Below are 23,612 nucleotides of genomic sequence, written 5' to 3' on the forward strand. Positions count from 1 at the left end.
GGCGACCATGAATCTGAAGTTTAACCTGTTATTGGTGCACATCGAAGCAGGTATACCTATTTTCTACCTTCAGACAAATACTTGGGGGGAAAAGAAGGGACGGATTACGAAGCACCAGCCGCGCAGCGGGTGGAAAGTTCATTTTTAGAAGCGAAAACACGGCATACTCCGGATCCCAAACTCATACCTAGATGTATTCATATATGTATGATTTTTGTATGAGATGATGAGAGGAGAAGAATCGTCCCCCGTTCATACAAAATCCACCAAATTCTTTTGTCTATAAATTAACAATCCGCGAGAGATGTGCGTGTATGTGTGTCTATCCAAGAGTACTTTGAACTCGGAAAGACGCTCCGAGGACTATTATTAATATGATCTTTGTTAAATATTCGCACAACGCCTTAAAGAAAAAAAAGTTTCAATAAGTCAGGTATGCATGCGATGTTACACACACGCATTCCAAGCCAATAATCATATTCCGAAGGCGCGCATCTTTTCAAAACTTTTATCACACGGCTACAACGTATAGGTATAAACAGAGTAATATTCCGTGTCATTGAAAGCTAGAATTGTTATTACAGTTAATTGTTTTAACCAGCATTTTTATTAGGTCTCATGAGGCCGTTGCCCAGTGACAATAAATTGATAACATCGTAGCAGCTTGGAAGAAGACTAACCGGATGAAATAGCCCTTCGATAGCTAATTCGTTTGGTCAGTTCTGAGCTCAAATCAAGATATTTTTCAATCAAAAATCACACGGGGTGTACTAGCAAATTCGTTTTATTCGTTTGATGACGTGCCAGCAACGGGGATTAAGGCAGTGAATCTTTCAGTGGTTCAAACAGCCATAACACTTGTGCAAATAGACGCATAATAATTGAGCAGCAACTACACAACTAAGAAAAAGGAAAGAAAAAAAATATGCGAGTGGAACCGCCAGTTAGTTAGTTCTCGCAATCAATGATCCTTTTCGTGATTAGAACACGGAAATAATATAAGAAAGCAAAATTTTCCGTACAGTATTCTTAATTCAGAGAGTTTCTCATAACATTCCTCGAGACCGGCGCCTATGGTCGGGTGAGTTTCGTCGTGTTGTTGAGGAGGGGAGGTTGCACTGTGCATCGCGTGGACGCGTTTTAGTTTAGTCTCTTTTAGTCGTCTCCAGTCTTCTTATACGTTTGCATCGAACGAGTGTTGTTGACCCAATAATATTAACTGTAGTTTAATTGTTTGTAGTTGTACAGGTGACCACAAATCCCCGGATAAATTAAAAAGCGAGATAATTTTTGCGCATTGATCAGTTGCAGTTGTTTAAAAAATTGGCGCCCCAAGTATAATAAATCGAAAATAGAATAGCTATATCATACATACAAATAATTTTCACCGTAATTTGTAAAGCCATCCGAAGATGACCGCCGCGTATGACAACGATTCGATTTCTTATCGCAAACAAGAGATGCAGAATGAAAAAAATAATTCCGATATACCGGTTGATTTTACTTCCCGGAAAATTGCGGCAATAAATTTGCAGGGTGAATTGGTCACCGAATATAATGAGGAAAATAGGGCGACTAATATGCGTGAAAATCGTGGAGATGGGGATCAAAATAAAAATGATGAAATACTTGATTCGGATTCTTTGGTGGAATCTGAAACTGTAAATTCGTCGATTCCCGTCCGATGTTGCGTCGACGTGGTAAATAAGGTGGTGGTAAACGGAGCCGATGGAAATTGCACAACTCTGAAAGAAGGGAACTCGGTGGAAACGTGTTTCATGCTTCGTAAGCAAAAAAAAGTAGCGGAGATTATTCATTCAGACGCTAAGGACACCTTCTCGTGCCTTTCGAATACACAAACTTCAACTACTTCCGGAGCTTCCGGCAGAGACACAGATCAAAAACTGGAAGAAGATAATGTTATTGAAAAAAACTCATCAACGGCAGCGATAGCGGATCGTTCCAAACTTCAATCATCATCTAATTTGGAAGCCAACGTTTGCAAAGAAAAATCCGGCTTCAATTACAATAATCATACGGATGAAAATAAAAGCGTGGCACCCACGACGATTTTCAAAGAACTTGTCAGCGAAGGAGTATCATCTGTCAATTCAGATTCTCAACAAAATCTGGTAAAAACTATGCCAACGTACGATTCTGAAAATTCATTTGCATCGTCGGTCAGCATTCCAAACTTCCCAGATTCAAAAGCCCATCAAAATTCCTCCCGACTGAAATCAAATCCGATTTCTTCCGAAGTTCCGGACGTTGATGTCTTCGAGGCCAAGAGGAGGAATTCCGAATCTTCAAATGAAGAATTTAATGAAGAGTACGATCCAGAATGCGAGATGAGTTTTCATGAGGCAGTTCGTGCGGGAGATGCGAAGAGCGTTGAAATTCTCAGCGGCGTTGTTCAAAATATTGACGAACCGGATTGGAACGTTTCGGGGGATCCGCCGCTTCTTGTGGCGGCAACAAATCACAGTCTGCCAGTTCTCAGGTACAAAAAAAATAAATAAATAAAATACAACGGCACACGAACATGGTCTTGAAATAACAAAAAATTTCACATACATAATAATACCACTCCAATCGTGTTTACTCACCACTTATATCTTAGAACAGACTCCATAATTCTGCTTACCGCGTATAAATTGTCACAAAAGTTTTTAACGCGCCTAAAAAAAATGTCAAATTAGAAACATTAGAGTTTAAGATTTTGTTCGTCGTTTACCGATCTTAGAGAATCAATTTTATGCATTTTCTATACCTACAGAGCTTTACTCTCAAACGGATGTGATCCTGGAGTCCGTTCTCCGCGTGGTGAGACCGCATTACATCGTGCGATAATAAACGGAAGTCCATCTAGTGTCTTCGAAATAGTAGAAGAGCTCCTGAAGTATGGCTGTCCATCGACCGTAAAAGAAGCTGGGGGAGGTTTGACGGCATTACACATGTTGACTCGACAACTGGCACATGCACAAAGTTCAAAAAGTCTGCAACACAATTTTGATATAGCTCTAAATACTCTAAGTTTACTATCAAAAGTTGGACCGATTGATGCGAAAGACCATCATGGCCGCAGTGCGTTACATCTTTTAGCGTCATCGTCCACTTTTGGAAATAGTCACAAAGTAGAAGTCGACCCAATGATAAGAACGCTTTTAGAGGCGGGAGCAGATCCTGCTCTGCAAAATGATCGTGGTGAAACTCCTCTCCATGAGGCCTTAGAATGCGGTGCACTCAGTACAGCATTTCTTCTGATACCTCATACTCCGGTCGGCATTACCTCTAGGTATGGCGAAACACCTTTGCACATAGCAGCTAGGAAAAATCAGTCCGAAGTAGTAGATAGTCTTCTTAAACGTGGCGAGGATCCAAGCTTTCAAGATGCCGGAGGAAATACGCCCCTGCATCTAGCCTCAGCAAGAGGTTTTCACCACACCATTTCTTTGTTAGTTACTTCGCCGTTAGCACAGTTGGAAAAAACTAATGACGATGGTTTAACATCGCTACAGGTAGCTGCGGAAAGTGGCTTTGTAAATGCTGTAAGACTCTTATTAAAGGCGGGAGCTGATCCGAGTCAAAGTGCACATTGCTGCCTGACCACTTCACATCGTCATCCCGATATTTCTACATTAATTAACCACGAGCTGACAAGACGTCGTCAGCTTGCGGCTTGACAAATGTCTCACAGTTCACAAATTTTTTTATCGGACAATTCCGTAATTTTTGTACTCCTCAGTCTCACGTCTTTGAAATTTGATCGAACTATTGTGATATTATAGTTATTGGGTCTTTTAACGAGCCAAAAATGGATGGTCAGTGATACTTGAACTCCAAACTGCATCAGCTATTGGCTTATTCAATCAGAAAATCTCAACGAGATTGTTCCCACATCGAAACGATTCGCTAGAATAACACTTTTGGTGTACAATTATCTCAATATGATTTTTGAGTATTAATTGCAACTGTTATTTTTTGGAATAGTTCGTAAAGTAATGTATATCAAATGTAGCTAACTCTGTTAATGTTTTCAAATAAATATTCTTTCTTAAACTAAACAAGTTTTTGTTTTTCGTTAAGTTGATTGTTGTTAATTTCAAACTTTAATCTTTTGAATGTCTTAACAGCTGTGATTTGACAATGTAGTTTGTGCAGAAGCAGTCAGTATGAAATCGATAACATCCTATCAACCAATGTTGAACTTTCGTTCGAAGGGATAAGGACTGTTGAGTTTTCAAGTGATCAGAACCAGATTTTGTACAACATTTTCATATATTCCATGTGGTATGATTTCAAAATGAGGCACAAATCAACGAAATGAGATGTGCTTCTTTGGTTGTTTATGTACAATTATTTATAAAATAATTCTATAAGCTACAGTTTATTAAAATATGCATTGATGTTAGATATATTGTGATGGATTCATAAAAATACGAGATAAGCGGTACGATGTTGATTCCGGTACATGAATAGTTGTTGCTTCCGAATATGAATTTACATGGTATTATGTCAGTAGTTCACCGTCTGTGATATTGAATAGTCAGTGAATTCTAAAAACCAAAAATTATTCTATAAAAAAATTTTATATTCGATGTCAATTAATTGTCAATGAATGCTCGGGTATTGCTACCTCTGGGACAAATCTTAAGATTAACCGACTTCTAGTTCTACTCGCAAATCAGTGTGTCTCAATTTTATTTTTACAAATCCATGAATTACTGATGTACATTATACCTGCTATCTGTTTTAGGTCATATCTCAACTGCGAATATCAAATGGACTCAACACTAAATTGAACATTTTCTACGTATTGATGGTTTTGTCATTTGTTAGATTGGCGGAATGTTGAATGAGGATTATATTGTAATAGAATTGTTCATGAAGCAAGGCGAATTTTTTCCGAAATTTTTTTCAAATATAGAAATTATAATTGTTGGTCGAATTTATTCAATCAGTTTCGCTCCATTACTTAAAATTCGTTGGCAGTTGAAATTTGTCCTCCATTCTGACTATCTAGTAATATAGATCTAATATCTAATTCTGCATACATATAATATATTTATTATCTCAATAAAAAATCAGTTCGATGTACATCCCTATAGCAAATATGGTTGTGTCATTGTAGCTGAAAAATGGAGCAATGCTTTTTTATTGTTGGTACTTGCGCTGTATCAACCTAACAAGGTACTTTATCTATTTATCAATATTATAGCTAATTCGACATTTTATTTACGCTAATTTAGAATTTACAACTATGAAATAAACATCATTTTAGCATATGCTGATGTTTCGTTTGGAAGAAACTCAAATAATAATATGGAACAAAATTTGTAGAACTGAAGTTATAGAACGTATTTTCAAGTACGATAACTCTTTCAAGTAACATTACTTTTATGGGATAATAAATGTGTTATGTTTCGAAAGAGTTCTAAAACGGGTCAGGTAAACCAATAATTCAAAATAGGACTGCTGTGGTATGTTGATGCTCCATTTCTTGCGACAATATTGTCGTAGATTATAACATTGCGCACTTATATGTAATAAATTTAAAAAAAAAATAATAAAATAAAATGCAATTTACTAAACAGTAAATTATGCAGTGAGCTGAATCAACAGGACCGATAAACTCTTTGGCTGGTCGAAACTTTTCATATTTATAATCTAAAGCTTAATCTGTCATATAACATGTATATGTCGTTTTTTATAATCATTATCAACATCTAAATATAATTATAGGTTTGCACAGCTCATAAAAATAATAAATAACATAATATAGGCCGTAAGCGATCTATTGTCCGCGTAGAACAGAGATCCCTATAATTGATGACTTGTAACAGAGAATTTTAACGGAAATGTTTTTTCCGGTGCACTGCTTTACTGTATAGCCGCAACCAGAATCCAATAATGTACTTTGAGCAGATAATATATCAGAATCCAGAGCTGGGGCGAATTGAGTTGAAAGAAAAAAAATCCCGTCTATTGAAATCTCATTTGAGAAATGAGTAATCATTTAATAGTGGAAGATGATTTCTGAGAAAAGGCGTACAATTATTCATTTCATTGCAAACGAATCGATGGTTATAATTATACCCGTGGAAGTCAAATAATGAATTACCTATTATTATTACTTGCTACAGTTGTCTAACATATTGCGTGTTGGAATGGTATACATGATCTCTAAAAACTTTGTGCCTTTCCAGTTTTTCCAATGTACAACTTTTTTTTAGAGATTTATGGTTACAAAATATTTTTCTACATCTTTTATTTGTTTCGATTAGAGAGCAAATGCTCTATGCCGCTTTGGTAAACATTCTTATTGAGGACAAGAAGACAATCATTGGTTTTAAGCTGCTGCCATCAGAAAAGCAATTGATATTTATCTAAATTCAAGGCATTATTTTTCACATTGTTAATAAAAAAGTAATTCACCAAATTGATTGTAATATCGCAGTGCGCTTTTGATTAACTGAAGGAGCATTCCAAAGAATGTACAAAAAAAAAGATATTATGTCCTCAGCAGAAGTACCAGAAATCGATTTGCTTATTAAACACAATCTGGTTATACTAATTTCTTTGGCCTGCATCATACAAACATTTAATATTCTTTTGGCATATCTATACCTAATTTACCGCTGCTATTAATTGTCCGTTACGTAATATTTTGTCATACAAGACTCGTGCGAAGGAACGTACGACTTTATTTACAAAACTTCCTCTTAAATTAACCACTTCACAAAGTTTCTAAGTCTACTTAATTTAAGAAAGCTATTAATGAGTATTTTCTTCTCGGACCACGAATCTTATCATTACTCACTAAAAGTTATGTAAACATTACATTAGATAAAAAACTTGATTGGTTTCTTAGATTTGTAAAAAAAGAAATTAGTTACTATCCGAATTTATGGTACCAATAAACTGAAATTCTCTAAATTAAAGAATTTCATAAGTTTTACTTCAATTTATTGAATAATTCTTTGGCAGACATAAGAATTACGTGGCCCAAAAATAAGCTACTCATGATTTGGCATAATGGCTAACAAGCTCTTCCCCATTGAAACATATGTTTCACTTTCGAACGAGCCTTGCGATACTTAATTTACTATCAATTCATAGGCCTTACACCTATCACATTTACATATCATATCACCGTGTCAACTGTCCTCAAACTATTGATACGAGTATGTCTATGTACACGATATAAGATCAGTAATGTACCATATAGCTTCAAAAGGCATCAAACAGAATACAAGACGTTACTGGCTGTCTTGTAGATGTTCTAATTACAATATCAACAGTAATTGGAACACTATATACAAATTGAAGCATGTGAAAGAAGTTCACAGAGCATTGAGCATTTCTCATATTCAATCAATATCGCAGCCTCTGAATCACATGGACGAAAATATATGCACGGATAACAGGTCACAGTTTGATGATTAGTTTTAAATCTTCTATTTCGTTGTTCAATTTTGAGATAAATTCTATTAGCAGCTTGAAATGATCATCATATATTCATATTATATAACTCTACGAAAGTATTTACTGAAAATTCAGTCGGTTTGAAAGTACGAAAGTGAAGTTCACGTTACTTTCGACCTAACAAGGCTGAGGATAGTGCAATTGTGCCGTCTGTGTTACTTCTATAATATCCTTCAAAAACTGAGCGTCGTTAAAGGGGCAGGGTTTAATTTAATGTTTTTGACTAAGTCCCAAAACGAATTCAAAAAACAGAATACATCATTTCATATTCGCCAGTCTTGTCGGAGTCTGAGATAATTGTGAGTAGCAACCTCGCATATTACTGAAATTTTACAGACAAGAATCATCAATCCATCATACATTCTATGATGCATTATCTTATATCATGTTCATAACATAGTCGCAGTTAAAAAATTGAAACGTTTCTTAGAAACGTGGCCCATGTTATAAAAAAGTACTCAACTCGTATATTCACATTCTACCTAGAACATTTCTTCATGAAGACATTTTTTTTTTTAATTTGACAAGCTATAAAAGCAGACATATTATACAAGAACCTGGGTTGTATTTAAAATAAACTCTCTTCGAGATACCTCTAAAATAATAAAGGTATATAGTAGTGTGGGTCACTCGCTAATAGACGAACTATGTCTAGATGGAGCTGTCAAGTCGTTGATCGTCGAATTGTGGCGGGTTTTCCTAGAGCCCTCATTGTCATTAACAAGATTAGGGTTAACAGAATGTGAAAGCGCCGTGGTTTTATTAAAATCTATTGTCGCGTATCCTTTTAACGGCTTATTAGGTGAGTCGGGTGGAACTAGAGTATTTGTTGTATTAACATTACCTTCTGGGCTCACAGCTGACGAATTATCTTTGTGGTCCAGGTCCAAAACAGCATAATTCACCTCTCTGACTAGCCCCGCGGGTGGAGTGGTAGGTAGCAGCGGAGATTTTTCTGTCGACGATATTCCTGAAAATCTCTTTTTCAACCCTTCAATATCACTCGATTCAAGATTCGCGTAACAATGCCGAGGCTCGTCTTCCCAGTCAGGTTGGACTTGTGGCAATAACGACGGGCGTGTTTTAGTCGTCCCTGTGTCATAATTCTCTTGCCCAGGACTGATATTCATGTATGCGTGCTCAGCTCCGTCAATTTCGCTGGATTCTTCCCTTAAAGGTGTAGACTCAGAAATACTATGTGACGGAGACAATGGACTGGCATCGCTACTCAGATCGACGTTGATGTACGACGCCGATGGGAGAGGTGGCGGTCTATTTCGATAGCTGGGCTCCTGACTCGTGGATATAGTCATCTGATCCGGAATGATGAAACCGCTACTCGATGTATTGCTACTCACTGTACAGGACCTGCGTATCAATTTGCAAAAAAACATTAGTTATAAGAATTTGAAAAACCTGCAAGATATTGGTATTGTGAGTGCAGAAATAGAATCATGTACCTCTGCATAGTTCTCCTAAGACTTTTGTTATTATTGTGTTCTAATTCAATGGTGGCTGACGTCAGCACTTCTTCGTTGACGTAGATTGAGGATGGAGGAGGATGGGGAACCGGCGGCGGTGGTGGTAGCATAGGCGGCGGCGACGGAGACCCCATAGTCCCTTGAGGTGACATGGGACCACTACTGCTTCCTACGCTACTTAATCTTCCAATTCCATTTTGCTGGCTGTGAGAAAATCTTGGGCCTATGCGACTACTGCTCCTTGCTGGGGTCGGATCTAGATAATTAGGCTCCAAAGGCATCATCACTCGTGTCGTTACCGTGGATACAGGATGCGAAGCAACTGGAAGGTCTCTTGATATTGTGTCATCCCCGCTACTGTTACAAACCTTAAGAGATAAATAAAAAATACTGTTAGCAGATCAAGATTTTTACCCCTGGAAAATATGATGATTACAGGATATGGCTAATACATAACGGATTATGGCTCACACATAGGCTTAGTACTTGATTACCTGAATATTAGTTTGGACAAGGTTGAATAATTGCTCAGCCCTGCGACATTTGAAAGCATAAATGCCAGGCCCGGTAGAACAGCGTCTCCCAGACTCAAAGCTGAATATTTCGGCATCATAACCATAGCGACGTAAGCAGCGCAAGGGCCACTTCACTGGCTGCTTACCACGCTGATACAAAACTATGTCTAAATCTGTGATTTCTAATTGACCAGGTGTTATCAAGTTACCCAGGTCATCGACGTTCATCACTTGAAAAATATTTGGGTGAAGATCATTAATGTCCGCCCTACTGTTAACGCACCCCATTCTTCTTCAATCTGAAAATTAGAATAATCAAATATATCTTAATATTCTCATGGAAATTATGGTGTCACGAGTATCAAATGTACAAAGATACCAACACAATTCATGTAAAGTAAGTCGCATTATCAAGAATTGATAATAAATGGGATTCCGCCAATGAATGATAGTGGTGGACCTTAAGAGAAATTAAAATATATTGTCATCCTCCTGCAGTGATTTTATAGCTGATGATATTAAATAATAACCATCAATGTTCTTTAAATCTGAACTACTCATGATGCCACTGGTTTTATTTACACGAAATCTTTGTTTTGATCGTCACACAGAGATAAAATATGTCGATCAAATGAGAGCCTAACAACTAGTATTATTATTACACAACACAACCAAGTTTATTGTTAAGCAATGCTTGATGCATCAAATGCAAAAAGTAGAGAAGGGATGTTTACATGTGGAGTAAGCTAAAGTAAAATGCATCTCATTGTATAACCACTAATGAATACATAAATTGTGAATGAATGATACTTGTTCATGTTTGTATCTTATATTATCCTTGGGATCTAAGCAGAAATCACTCAAGAATAATTTAAGCCTGGATTATCGTATCTGATAAAAGTCTTAACAAGCAGTTGACAATTGACAACTTTTGAATTTGAACTGCTGACTAACCTAATTTATTCTGTAAAATTATGAGGATTAATTGTCACTCACCAAATGCAACATATCCGATGCATCAAAACAAATTAATAAGGAGAATTATTTATTATTTGACAAATGACGCATTTTTACAAGTAGCCATCAAGTCTGCTAACTGCTGGTGCCCTCTATGAATCATGTGAAGTTAGCCCTCGATAGCTTGACTTGAATCTCGAAGGAATCGCAACTAATTAATTGTGAACTACTAAACTCCACTTCACTGTATTTGCACTGTGTTAACATGGGGAGCTTTCAAAAAAGCGCTGAGGAGACGAAAATAATAAACATGTGGCATGCCTATAGCACAACGCGTGCGTGGGTACAGCACACAACACGATACGCACTTTTTAAATAAATGCTTGTGCCACAGAAATCGTTGTGATTTCACACTTTTCAATTAAAACCCACTGTAATTTTCCGAGATTACAGAAAAGTTACCTTATTTGACTGACTTTGTATAACATTTGTCGAAGCAAGTGTTACTTTAAGGTTACTTCCAGTAAGGTAAAAATGAATACCGAAGATACGATTCGCGTACGGCTCGCAGTTCATCGTACAAATACAAATGTCAGTGATGGAGATCGTGCAATGCCAAGATTTTATACACCCGGCGAAGAGGTGTGTAGTCAAGTAGACTTCATGAGGTATGTTTTAGTTCAATCGTTCTCTCATTGCGATAATACTTCATGCGATATGCAAGCATCAGTTATCGATGCTTGTTTCCTAATATTCAGTTCTACTTATATTTACATTCTCTAGAGGTCATGGAACATACATGGACGAGAATGATACTTTACGTGCATCTGTTGCTGGTGTACTAGAGAAGGTTAACAAATTAATATCTGTGAAGCCAATAAAAGCCAGATACCAGGGTGAGATCGGGGACGTTGTTGTTGGTCGAATAACTGAGCTCCAGCAAAAGCGCTGGAAGGTGGATACTAATTCAAAATTGGATTCTGCACTACTATTATCCAGTGTAAATCTTCCCGGTGGAGAGTTGGTGAGTCTCACGTTCAAAGTTCACATTTAAAATTTAAAAAACTAAAGGATTAATCTCAGTTTCTGTTTTTCACATTCGACTATCAATGTTATTGTCTTACAGAGACGAAGATCAGCTGAGGATGAACAAACAATGCGTCGTTACTTGCAAGAAGGTGACCTAATTTGTGCAGAAGTACAAAATGTATTCATGGATGGTTCGCTGTCATTACACACCAGAGTATTAAAGTATGGAAAATTGTCCCAAGGCATCCTCTTGAAGGTACAGCCCTCACTAATAAAACGTAGAAAGACTCATTTTCATAAATTATCCAATGGTGCAAGTTTAATACTTGGAAACAATGGTTACGTATGGATCGGCGCAAGTGTACAAGACTCTGATCGTTCAGAAGGTGGATTTGTACAGGATTTGTCTCGCATACCACAACAAGATCGTGAAACTTGCGCACGTTTGCGAAATTGTATTCTAGCTTTAGCTCAGTCAAACATTTTACTGACAGATACATCTGTAACTTACGCTTGTGAAGAATCGACAAAATATTCTGTGAGTGAACTACTCCAACCTGAAGCTGCTCTTGATGTTGCACTACTCACCCAACAAAGAATTGGAGAAAGAATGGATTGAAAATTAATTCCGGCACATTCAAGATATTTTATTCACATCAATAATGCGAAATATAGGTGTTTCAGAACGGTGAAATTGAAGAACTAATCTTAAATAGAAAAAATAATCAACCAACGAATATCAAGCCAATTGACAATACATTTACATAATTTGTTATGGAACGTGGTAATGTGATTTTTTTGCTGAATTATCAAGCTACAGACTTCTGTGTTAGTTCCTCATTCGATTACGACTTCAGCAAAAATCTTGAAATGACTTGTACAATAGTGGAACTCACATTAAGGTTAATACATGGGTTCGAATAATAATATCCTTTACCATATGAAATCTGATGTGACTTTTATTGATGTGAGATTGAAAAAATTTATGTGTGAACTAAAATGAAAGTAAATGGGAACACAAGAGTGTAATGTTGAACCTTTGGTTTGTTGCAGTACAAAGCTCTAATTAAGAAAATAATTGTACATTTGCAAACGCGCTGTAAAAATAAACTTGATATATGTATGTATATCAGTATATTCGAGCGTCATTTGAGCTTACATATTTTTCCTTTGATATGGTTAATGTTGGATGCTTATTTCGTAATATTAACATAATAACTCCTTATTATAAATTTATTTTCAACATACAGCTATACAAAAGCACCGCATACACATCTGCCACAAAGTTCAGCACAAATCGATCCCGGAACATCGAGTCAATATCTGGTAATCGAAACATCAAAATATCTGTAAATAAATGGAACTTGCAAATAATACGTATCTTCATACTGTACGAAAAAAATCTAGATAAATACAACCGTAGCTAATTTACGAATTACAGGATCATAATCAACAAAAAAAGTTATCACTCTCATACATGGATAATATCCTCGGAAATTATCAAATATTGACTCAAGAATTCAGATATTTAGACTTAGAAATGAGAGTTCATTGTTCAGCTGTACAGTCGATCATGAGAAGCTTATTCATTTTGTTTGAAATATTCTTAAATCGTATGAAAGCTGTAAAATACAAGGCAATGTACATTCTGAGGGTAATGGGGTTAACGCATGGGATTCGTAGCATCGAAACTGGGTAGTAAGTAGAGTCTTAATCCTAATACTTTTTTACGATAAACGAAATCAACGCTTTTATAAAAACAACAGTCTATAGTAATTACGAAGATTGTAAAAAAATTGAATTCATATTTTTAGTCTATGGGTCCTTAAATTTTTACTAGATCTATAATTCATTCGGTGGAAAAAATATAGTAGATGAATATCACTGGTATTCAATATAAAGAATTTCGATTTTAATGCTGACTACATAACACATGTATTTTGTGTTACCTGTAACGACGATGCCCATCTGTGGTATTTACAGTTAAATTCTTTGACAAATCATAATCGCCGCAATACTTATCTCAAGTTATAAGAATTTGCGGCTATGAGTTTTTGTTACTAATATACGATTAACCCCCATTTCATTCCTCAGGTACGATATTACATTGCGATAATAAGGCAAAACTGTGCTCCAAAGCTAGACTACAACCATAACTATCTCTTACTTTAAATAACGATTATTGTTAGATCATCACAAGCTGGTGGGATATAAGTGAAACACTTCAAATACTGTGCAGGGTTATGAGCTGCTTCTGATCACAATCAAGTAGCATTGTTAGTTTAAATCAAAATTCTCAAGGACGTCAAAATTAAGAAACACCATCTGTTCGTTTGTAAAAACCGAAATTGAGTGCTACAGTCTAGTAGTGTGTTCTCTCCGCGTGTAGTTCAATACGACGAGTATTTTTTTTTCAAAGCGATACAATCAATGGTGGGTAGAGAAAGATTTCGACGGGTATACATCTCTCTTCAAATTACTTTGTTAGACCTAGAAACAAAGCATGCCTAGTGAAGTCAGGAATAATTTCAAAAAAGCATGCACGTGAAATTATAGATCAAAAGCTGGATGAGTTATCCTTTTTTGGAACCTTCAATTCCAAATTATCTTATACTAAATTTTTCATCGACCAATCTCGACTGTTTGTGTTGCATCAACGTTTCCAATTGAATTGTACATATCATGGATGCAGTAAAATAATTAAGACAAATACAAGAAAGAAACCAAAGTACTCTTTTGTTAGAACTCTCAGTATAATCGTATAAAATCGAACTACTATGAAATAAGTATCATATATCATGCGTCAAAAACTATCATGGGCACTAATTCTTTATCGTAGTTAATACGTATTCAAATCGGTTCGAATTGTCTAATTGAATAATTTCAGCGAAGTGATCAGTATATAAATTATTTTTGTCTTCGTGTAGCATCAGAGTTTCAGAATGTCGCTAACATCAGTAATCACATTCCAAGCATTATCAACTTGAATTCACCGCTCTTATATAATTGTCTCCTAAGTAAGAATTAGGACAAACTAACGCACGAGTCGCATTAATTAATCATCGAGCTTCAAATAGCTTGAAGTGGAAGGAAAAGGATATACACGTCCATTTTTCAATCATTTTAAATGTCTCATCGACAACCTACTCTGCTGTTGAAACTGGCATACAGCAGCTAGTGCGATGTGGTGATTGCTGTTTGGATAGGTCAACTGTATCTTCTACAATTGGGCGCTCTAGTCGAGCTTCCAGTCTAGCCCAAGCTGCCACAGCGGCACCGAAAGCTGCCTCGACATTTGTAGCATCTTTAGCTGAAGTCTCTACTAGTGGAGCATCTCCACTTTCCACACACCAAGCTCGAGCTTCTTCTGTGGAAATTTGTTTCTCGGATGCAGGAACATCTACCTATGAAAATATAATGAACTTTATAAGTATACTCTTTATCATTCAGAACTAAAATACGTAAACACGAAATTCGATTACATAGCCCGCCTTAGTTGCTATGTCAGCACATTTTAAAATAATTAAGTCAGGGTATCTGTTAACACAAGTATGTGTATAATACTGTATGGCTAAGTATCAGCCATATCTCATTCTATTTAATTTCTTACATTAATTTCATAAACCCAAAAAAAATATTAGATATCAATAAAGTACAGAGATACATGGGTGCATGAATGAAATAAACCCAAAATATACATTCTATGTCAACTTGTAAACCTACATAATAAATATTTCGAGTTAACAAACCTTATTTCCAACTACGATAAATGGAAATGTAGACCCCTCTTGAACATCGGCATAATAAAGGAATTCAGTTCGCCATAAGGCTAAATTTTTAAAACTGGTTCTGTCGTTGACGGCATAGGTTAATAAGCAAATATCTGAGCCTCTGTAAAAAGGTGTTCGAAGAGTTTTGAAGCGTTCTTGACCAGCAGTATCCCATATTTGTAGTGTGTAAGCTTCTCCATTGATCTCAATATCTTTGTTCAAGAATTCCACTCCAATTGTATGAAAGCTATGTTCATCAAAATGATTGGAAACAAATCTGTTCATGAGGCATGATTTTCCAACTCCTCCATCTCCAAGAATAACAACTTTTAAAAGTGTAGACCTCTGAGAATTACGATTAGGCAAATGTGACGTTCTAGACATATTTCCAGCTACGTTATTGGTTATAGACATGTTTGAATTCTGTTGATGATGTCTTGTCTTCGTTATCAGTCGGTTGAAACAAATATTCCAATTTCTAATTCGGATGTAAAAGAATAGGTTTTACCCATAATCACTTTACGAAAATCAACTGATCAAACATAACAAAAGAAGCAGGCCTCTAAGTATCGTCATTTACAGAGCTGACTTGCAGAATTAATTGTTGAGAGAATTTAAGAATAATAATAGTTTGTTTATTATTCTTGAATACAAACAATTACTCATAACCCAACGATGCAAAATTTGCATCTACAATAGAAACAATGCATAACCTATATCGCGACCTGAACAATCGATCTAATTTAGGACGTTGATATTAAACCGCGTAGGTGAATTATAAATGATGTCAACAGCTCTCAACACTTTTTAAACATTAATAGTTGGGAATTAATATTCTCTAAGTCCTAAAATAAACCACTTTTATAAGGGTGTGCCTGGTGTATTGTCAAATGACTCATAATCACGAGATTCACTAGCTTTGTTTATTCATAAATTTGTGGAAGTAGTATACTAAATTGATTACTTTAGCAGCGTTAATTTGTACTATTTAATTGATATTAATATGAAATGTAATTAGAAAAAATGACAGCAGATATGTGACATATCGTGAAGGACAAAGACTTGACACATTGCAGACGACGGATGACCGCAGCCATACTGTCCCGTCATGGCGACGGAGCGACTGTCCTTGGTAGCAATATTTATACTTTTGTCATTTCAGCGTTTGACTGATAAGTACGTACGCTCGTACTCGTCAAAAGGTTTTTATGTGCAAATTATCTGGTCAATAAATATTTGAGCCATCATTCCGTGCTCCTTTTTTTAGTAAAATGAACGCCTGAGCATTTGTCTTTCCAGCTGTCAGGCGTCAGCTGACGCTCGATGCATTAACATTACTAATGGGGAGACCGGAATCAATACAAAAATGTCAAAATGCTGTTTGATTTTCAAAATAACAGCTGATGTTTCTCATATTTAACGAAATTGACAAATTCATGTGAACAATGTATCGAACCACAGTGGAAAACGATAAAAACTTACTAATTTTCTATTAAACCACGCGTGCAGTTCAAAGTGAGATTGAAAATTCATTGGATTCACATTAAAAACAAAAATAATGTTTAAAACTAAAACTACACGATACTAGCAGATAATAGTGAATGACACTAAACGGCGAATAAACGTTTGTGGTTATTATCAAAGTTCCTATCATTAATTGGAGGTAGAAATCGAAAAATGTAGGACGCAACCCTCTTACAGTAGCCTGCATCATAACTTAATAACTTTAATTATCCTTCTGAATCATTTTTTAAAATAATTTGTAATATTACATCAAAAATTGTTCTTGTAGAACATTATATCAAGATGGATTTCATAGGTCTTCTAATTGTGTCTATTATTTCATGTCTATGTGGTGTATTATTGACCTTAGCATTCCAATGGTATATTTTTATGAAATACCTTGAAACAGCACCACTCGCCAATCCTCCGGAAAAGCCAATCCCTCATGGGCAAGCTGTACTACCTGAAGGACTTTTAAATGAGATAGAAAATGAAAAATTAAACTTTCATAGCAGCAGTGGTACACCACGGCAAAGCTTGTCACAGGGTAATGAGAACTTAGCAATCAATTTGACTCTACAATTTTTATTCAATGAACTCCGAAATGCTGAAAGAGTTCGTTCTTGGCTTTATCGGAAACTCAATAACGAGTTCAAAGTATTGTTGACTAGATCTACTACCGGAAAACTGTTTGACAGTGTTCAAGTGAGTATTACACAGTATTTTGAATAAAGCGCATGTATGTGGTATTACAAATCACATTGTCTACTGTCAGTCTAAGCCTGTCAAAATTAGTAAATCTTTCTTCTTGCAGTATAGATTATTTAATTAGATCTAAAATAGCTAATGATATTTGAGTGGAGTTGAGAAAAAGTTTTTTTCAGTACTATCTCTTACTATTGGATTTCTAGTTGCGAGACTTACACCTTGGTAATCAATTTCCAACTATAAAAGGACTGGAAGTAGCTGATGCCAAGATAGATGCAGACACAGGATTGTTGGAGACTTTGGATTTATCTTTGGATCTCCATTATTGTGGAAATTTCGAATTGTCAATAGATGCCAAAATGGTTCTAGGAAAGACGGCTTATTTAGCTGTGCAAGGTATGTCTATTGTCAAGTTAAAGAGTATCCATTTATCATATCTAAATTTGACTAATTGTCATTATTATTGAATTGGATGAATTTACTTTCAGTCAAACGAATAACGGGAAGAGCTAGATTACAGTTTACTCGTGTCCCGTATACACATTGGTCTCTCAGCTTTTATTCTGAACCCATCTTGGAATTACAAGTACAATCACAGTTTCAGGGCAGGCAGTTGCAGCCACAAATTATATCCTTGATCACAGGTCAGATACGAAGAGCTGTTCGTAAGAAACACACTCTTCCAAGATATAAACTGCGCTATAAGCCTTTCTTTCGCAGGCTCAATGATGAAGATGTTGATATAATTGAGGTAATCAATTATTCAATTGACTTGAACTACATTAATGTATCAGCACTGCATCAGTGCAATACTAAAAAATGTCAGGGAAATTGATTCTTCTGATCGATTGAATACTTTGCTTAGGTTCCAAATCGTCAAATGAGCCCAGGAAGTCTAGAAGTTACACTGCTAGAAGTGAGTCGTCTGAATACGAGTATAAGTTTATCTCACACTGAAGAAACTGCTCCAATTGAAGTTTACTGCACAATGAGCATTGATGCAACACCATGGGTTTGCCTGACACAGTATAGTGGGATACCATATATGGTTCTAGACTTGATCATTAGTAAAACTTCGCATCAGCAACTTGGGGTTGTATTCAAACAGGATATTATTCCTGAAATAGGATCAAATTGCGTCCTTGTGGAAACTATTGTGTCAGGTAGCCCAGCGGCTATTGCAGAGATGCGTCGTGGTGATATACTGATTGCTGTGGAAGGCAAAAAAGTTGTAAATATGAATCAAGTCGCAAAACTTGTGAAGAGCGCTGCACAGAGGCGGTTCATTATTAGAGTTGAAAGAAAATACACCGCAACAGACTGGGAGAAGCAGAATTCCATGAAATCAGAGACTGAAAGAATATTGTTAGATAAGGCTGTGGACAAAAAGTCTGTTAAGAGTGAAAATTCCAAAACTGATGGATTATCTACTGAGAAGAACACTGTAGATGGTAAAAATAGTAAATTTGATACTCCGATTAAATTTTCTGAATTAAGGGATATGGATTTTGAGCCACTGGATCTCAGTGATAATGGTAAACTATCTAAGAGAAGAGAAAGTGGTACTAACAGCAATGGAGATATTCCGCAAACACCATCATGTCCGGAATCACCGTCTAGAAGAATTTCAACAATTTCTACAGTTTCTAATCAATCGTTAATTACCAGTATTAGCCAAATGTATTCAACTGATGACAACAACCTCCATAATATGTCTGATTTATATTATACAACAAAAGAAAAGAGTATAGCATCACTGATATCATTTGATGAAACGCGTAGTTTCCAAATTGAATCCGATCTCCAATATTTAAACCTCGGCGTTTGGGCTCGAGTGAGGGGTGGAGAAATCCCTCCACTTCTCTTGGGGTACATCAATGCTCCAGTGAAACTGATATTAGCACATTGTTCCGTATCGACAATTGGTCACTACCTTAAATGCTATGCTTTGCTTCCACCAGACACTGGTTGGTTGTACCATATATTATTTATTTATAACCAGCCAATCTTTTGCTAGTTTGGAGTACTAAGCGTCTTTTTTCATTAAATTTAATAATCTTAGGTTGCATTACTAACTCAAATCTGAAGTTGCAAGGGTACTCTGGATTTGACCCAACACTTTGCTACGGAGATGTCTTGTTATCTTTCACGTGGAATGTCATCGCCGGCCAGAATAATTTTAATGGTGGTGAGACAAGCAAGAAAGAGAATCCAGAAGTTGCGAAAGTCCCTCATATGCCGAATAATGAAAATCCAGACAAAAAGTCGCATGATTTTATAAGAACACATTTTCATAGAGCCACGCACTGCGACTTTTGCACAAAGAAGGTGAACCGACTGTGTACTGATCAAGTAGCAGCATAATTTATATTGATTTCATCTGCCTTATCACATTGACTTACTAATATGAACCAGTTTGTTCAATAGTTTTTCAAATTCCTAAATATTTTACAGATTTGGCTAAAAGATGCAGTGCAATGTCGGGATTGTGGAATGGTTTGCCATAAAAAATGTGAAACAAGGTGCCAGGCATCTGGAGCATGTGGCGCGGAAAGTCTAGCCAGTTTGGCATATGAAGCCGATGAAATGGACTCTAACATAGGTGCCGGAGAGAGTGGACCTGAGATTTCTCTCACAGGCTGTGACGATCATATTCAGGTATTAGACATGTAATACAAATAATTTTTATCCATCTCATATAAGGTCTTGATCAGACTAGTCACGGAATCTAGTCACTTTCATCCCTAAAATTCGACTGACTTGGCCACATTTGACTTAGTTTGTGAAAATGGAATTTTCTAATATTATGTTCATTTTTGAAAAAGATTATATCCATCCAGTCTTTGTACATTTCGTACTTTGCGTGCATCAACTACGATATCAAAAGTACTTGAAAACTACGTAGTTTTACACCAACTGTGCGGTTTAGTTGTGTCTTGTGACGAATTATTAAATTTATAATCTATTTATATTATCAGCAATAAAAAATTAACAATCTATCATCATGGAGGTGAAGGTTTATTGTACGCTTGCACCTCGCCCCAGCTACTAATTCATGTACTGAGTTTTTCACATTGGATAATAACCCAAAAGCACATTCGATTATCTAAAAACGTCAAAGCTGTACACTACTGATATCTCAGATACCGCTGTATATAATTAGTGAAACATGTGACTATTTGGTAACGTATGTATGCACCGATGTACATAGCTTTATACTCAGCTGTATAGATACCTTGACATACCCCATGTATAAATAATTGAATAATTTTTAGAGTAGTTCAAACATGCATCTCAATACCTGGTATCTTGAGTGGTAGAAATAATATTAATAATTTTAAATGCGCTAACGAAATAATCAGGGTGCGGGAATGATGGGTGTGAAAGCCAGCATAACAAATACACTCTTGGGACTGAAGAGAGCTGGGAGTGCAACTTGCTTGGCACCACCAAGTTCTGGTTGTGGACTCGCCTCGAGAAGCCTCCCACCTAGCCCTTGCTCCTCCCGTAAGGTAGAACCAAATTTCTGTACGCCTATAAGACCAGACTTGCTTATCTAGATAGCAGCCCACTTTGATTTTTACAATACTTGACGAATCTTTAAATCATCTTTAACCAACATTTACTGCACCAACTTATTCATTACATGCCAACTTATTCCTGGTATCTATGAACCACATGTATGGACAGAATATGCTTTGCTTGCAATATTTCAAACCACCTGGAAAGCTCTCAGAATATGCTTTGCTTGTGCTAAACTGATTCAACAAATTGCTCGCAATATCAGGTAAATATTTATAAATGTCTTTAACTTCAGAGCAGAATACTGCCAGGTTCAGAAATAAGTTTTTTCTAAATATTGCAGGAAAAATGATGCTGCCGATTATTTTTTTCAATCCATAGAAGTTTTTTATTTTCATGCTATGTTTATATGAACGCATACTAATATTATTCAGCTTGAGCAATCAGCATTAAATTTACCTGGTCTTGCTCCATAACAGCTATCACTCGTTTATACATCTCCAATTTTATGTCTTGTACCATGTTCTACATGCTACGCACATACAGAGTTCTCTTGTGGGTGGATTGGGTATAAGCACCAATTTATTAGAGGGAGCTGACCCGTCGATAGTTACGCCACTATTGAGCGGAGACTTGGACGATGGACTCATGTCTCGGGCCAAAGATACAGGAAAACATCTCTACGCATACCTGGAACCTCAGGAAAGAGTTGAAAAAATCAATTCCATGGTAATCATCTATTATAAATGTTGTGAATCAATCGATTGTGCCAAATTATTCAAGAATACATGAACATCGGATCATTTACTGGCAAAAAAAATTGAGCCAATGTACTCTGATGAATACAATTTCTTATTTTTCTGGCAACACAGCAATCTGCCCTATCAATAATTGAAAGTTAATCATTACACTTTGAAATTACTATACAGATGGGTAAATTGAAGACAGCCCTGGATGTTGAGACCACTTCGAGGTTGAAATCATGTCAAAGCGGTGAAGTAGATAGTGCTAAATTAATCGCACAAAGCGACTCACGAGTCCAAGCACTGAGTGTTCTGTTGTTGCACTATTGTGCAGGCTTGCAACATGCACAAGAAGCTGTGGACCGACCGGATATCCAGAAGGATATTTAATTTGAATCTCCACTTTGGTATGAAGAACATTCACTTCAATTATAGATTTATTCATATCTATAAGAATAACTGGATTATTTATAGATCACAAGATTTAGTGCAATTGCTAATCGACTTTGTCTAAGAATATTGAAGATATTGGTCAACAATTGAATGTAATCACGTTTGATGATGAAGATTATCATAATGTCATGTGTGCTAACTTAGTGAATTCACTAGGTTTTGGTTGATACTTGTATACTGTTTAAAAATTTGATTGATTCGTAAGCACGATAGAGACAAATTAAACAAATAAATTAAATTGAAATAAATGAAAATTCTGAATTAGCTTTCACGTAGCGTATAGACACAATTGCTATTTTAGACACATGATTATCAAAAAAATTATAGATTACGTATATGTAAGTGTATATCAATTTCAGCGGCAGGATGAACAAATTTGTACGTTTTATAGGTATTTCTTTTACACCAGTGGGCTCAAATACGACTCAAAGACTAAATACTCATGTCTATTATTAATATCATGCTTGTAATTGATGATTTACCAGAAAACACCAAAGGCCAAGACTTAAATAAATAATAAATAAATAGCAATTAATATAATACCTATATATAAGTATATTCATTAGGCGTATATACTCTATGAGACAAATTATTTATTTCATTCTAGCTGCATATCCAATGATTGCTAAATGTAAATTCCATAGGATGTCGTGTAACAAAAGAAGTAAAAATTTATCAGTTGAGCAACTTTTTCCTTGCAACTGTGCTTACTCTGCATTATTGATACTTCATTTGCCACATTTCGATGTTTGAATACATACATATATACAAATGACGTGTTGTAAATTTATACATACCCAGAAGCGGGTGCCGTGCACAACGCAACGAAAAAAGATGTTCTGTACAGGCATTGTCCGATATATCAATTATTACTGAATAACACAAATATACATATTATAGTCTAGGAATAGAATATACCTCGTTTAATCAAATTCTCTGCTAATCTACTCCATCCATAGATAATACAAAATATTTAGGAACCAATAAATAAATCATGCGATTCAAAGAATATATAAAAAATTTCCTCCTTTCTGTCTATGAAGTGTATTATACTATAGATGTCACATGAATGCAATTTTTCTCTCGTCAACTTTATCGTAGTATGTTATTCCTCTGCAAATACGGCCTAAATAAATACATTTTCTTCCTTCAAAAGTGATCACTAGTTTTAAAGGTAGAATGCACGATCTTCCAACGGATGTGAAAGAGTTTTTATTTCTGGGAATCAAACATACACATTGTATAACATGTGAATTCAATTTTAAACGCTTGAAGTATACAATATTTGTTATTGTTGGTGCATCGATAAAGAAAAAACTAGACATCGGGGCCATTAAACTTTTCAGGTCTAACTTAAATCCAAGCAACAAGTGATTGGTCTACAAAAATGCCAGAATCAGTTTTCGGAAAATACGAAAATACTTCTAACAATAAAATTTCTGTGTG

General features: G+C 35.8%; 5 protein-coding genes across 11 annotated transcripts; 3 read left to right on the forward strand and 2 right to left on the reverse strand.

Annotated features, from left to right (window-relative positions):
* The first annotated feature begins 1,118 nt into the window (after window positions 1-1,118).
* Window positions 1,119-5,143, forward strand: LOC105684649 (ankyrin-3-like). The gene is made up of 2 exons (XM_012398178.3): window positions 1,119-2,500; window positions 2,777-5,143. The coding sequence occupies exons 1-2, from the start codon at window positions 1,413-1,415 to the stop codon at window positions 3,681-3,683; spliced, it is 1,995 nt and encodes a 664-aa protein (XP_012253601.2). The 5' UTR covers window positions 1,119-1,412; the 3' UTR covers window positions 3,684-5,143.
* Window positions 4,260-10,624, reverse strand: LOC105684654 (fibroblast growth factor receptor substrate 2). Of its 2 annotated transcripts, none has more exons than XM_012398193.3 (4): window positions 10,478-10,624; window positions 9,461-9,780; window positions 8,946-9,334; window positions 4,260-8,853 (listed from the first exon to the last, which is right to left on the reverse strand). In XM_012398193.3, exons 2-4 carry the CDS (start codon window positions 9,767-9,769, stop codon window positions 8,112-8,114), a joined length of 1,440 nt encoding a protein of 479 aa, XP_012253616.2. In that variant the 5' UTR covers window positions 9,770-9,780; window positions 10,478-10,624; the 3' UTR covers window positions 4,260-8,111. The 2 variants fall into 2 exon arrangements, with proteins under 2 accessions (XP_012253616.2, XP_048505721.1); XM_048649764.1 differs by lacking the exon at window positions 10,478-10,624 and adding an exon at window positions 9,865-10,396.
* Window positions 10,625-10,751: 127 nt separating this feature from the next.
* LOC105684202 (exosome complex component RRP4) lies at window positions 10,752-12,615 on the forward strand. Its single transcript, XM_012397385.3, has 3 exons — window positions 10,752-11,106; window positions 11,222-11,462; window positions 11,565-12,615. Exons 1-3 carry the CDS (start codon window positions 10,973-10,975, stop codon window positions 12,084-12,086), a joined length of 897 nt encoding a protein of 298 aa, XP_012252808.2. The 5' UTR covers window positions 10,752-10,972; the 3' UTR covers window positions 12,087-12,615.
* Window positions 12,094-16,020, reverse strand: LOC105684209 (ras-related protein Rab-9A). The gene is made up of 3 exons (XM_012397396.3): window positions 15,217-16,020; window positions 14,615-14,871; window positions 12,094-13,957 (listed from the first exon to the last, which is right to left on the reverse strand). The coding sequence occupies exons 1-3, from the start codon at window positions 15,649-15,651 to the stop codon at window positions 13,939-13,941; spliced, it is 711 nt and encodes a 236-aa protein (XP_012252819.2). The 5' UTR covers window positions 15,652-16,020; the 3' UTR covers window positions 12,094-13,938.
* Window positions 16,021-16,361: 341 nt separating this feature from the next.
* LOC105684181 (PDZ domain-containing protein 8) lies at window positions 16,362-23,321 on the forward strand. Of its 6 annotated transcripts, XM_020850707.2 has the most exons (10): window positions 16,362-17,445; window positions 17,652-17,844; window positions 17,937-18,199; window positions 18,314-19,415; window positions 19,511-19,776; window positions 19,903-20,106; window positions 20,811-20,960; window positions 21,517-21,699; window positions 21,900-22,120; window positions 22,558-23,321. In XM_020850707.2, the coding sequence occupies exons 1-9, from the start codon at window positions 17,044-17,046 to the stop codon at window positions 22,101-22,103; spliced, it is 2,967 nt and encodes a 988-aa protein (XP_020706366.2). In that variant the 5' UTR covers window positions 16,362-17,043; the 3' UTR covers window positions 22,104-22,120; window positions 22,558-23,321. The 6 variants fall into 6 exon arrangements, with proteins under 6 accessions (XP_020706366.2, XP_012252769.2, XP_012252794.2 ...); XM_012397346.3 differs by having other exon boundaries at window positions 21,900-23,321; XM_012397371.3 differs by lacking the exons at window positions 21,900-22,120; window positions 22,558-23,321 and adding an exon at window positions 21,139-21,235 and having other exon boundaries at window positions 21,517-21,646.
* The last annotated feature ends 291 nt before the right edge of the window (window positions 23,322-23,612 follow it).

Source organism: Athalia rosae, chromosome 2 (genome assembly GCF_917208135.1).
Source record: "Athalia rosae chromosome 2, iyAthRosa1.1, whole genome shotgun sequence".
Classification (NCBI taxonomy): Eukaryota; Metazoa; Arthropoda; class Insecta; order Hymenoptera; family Athaliidae; genus Athalia; species Athalia rosae.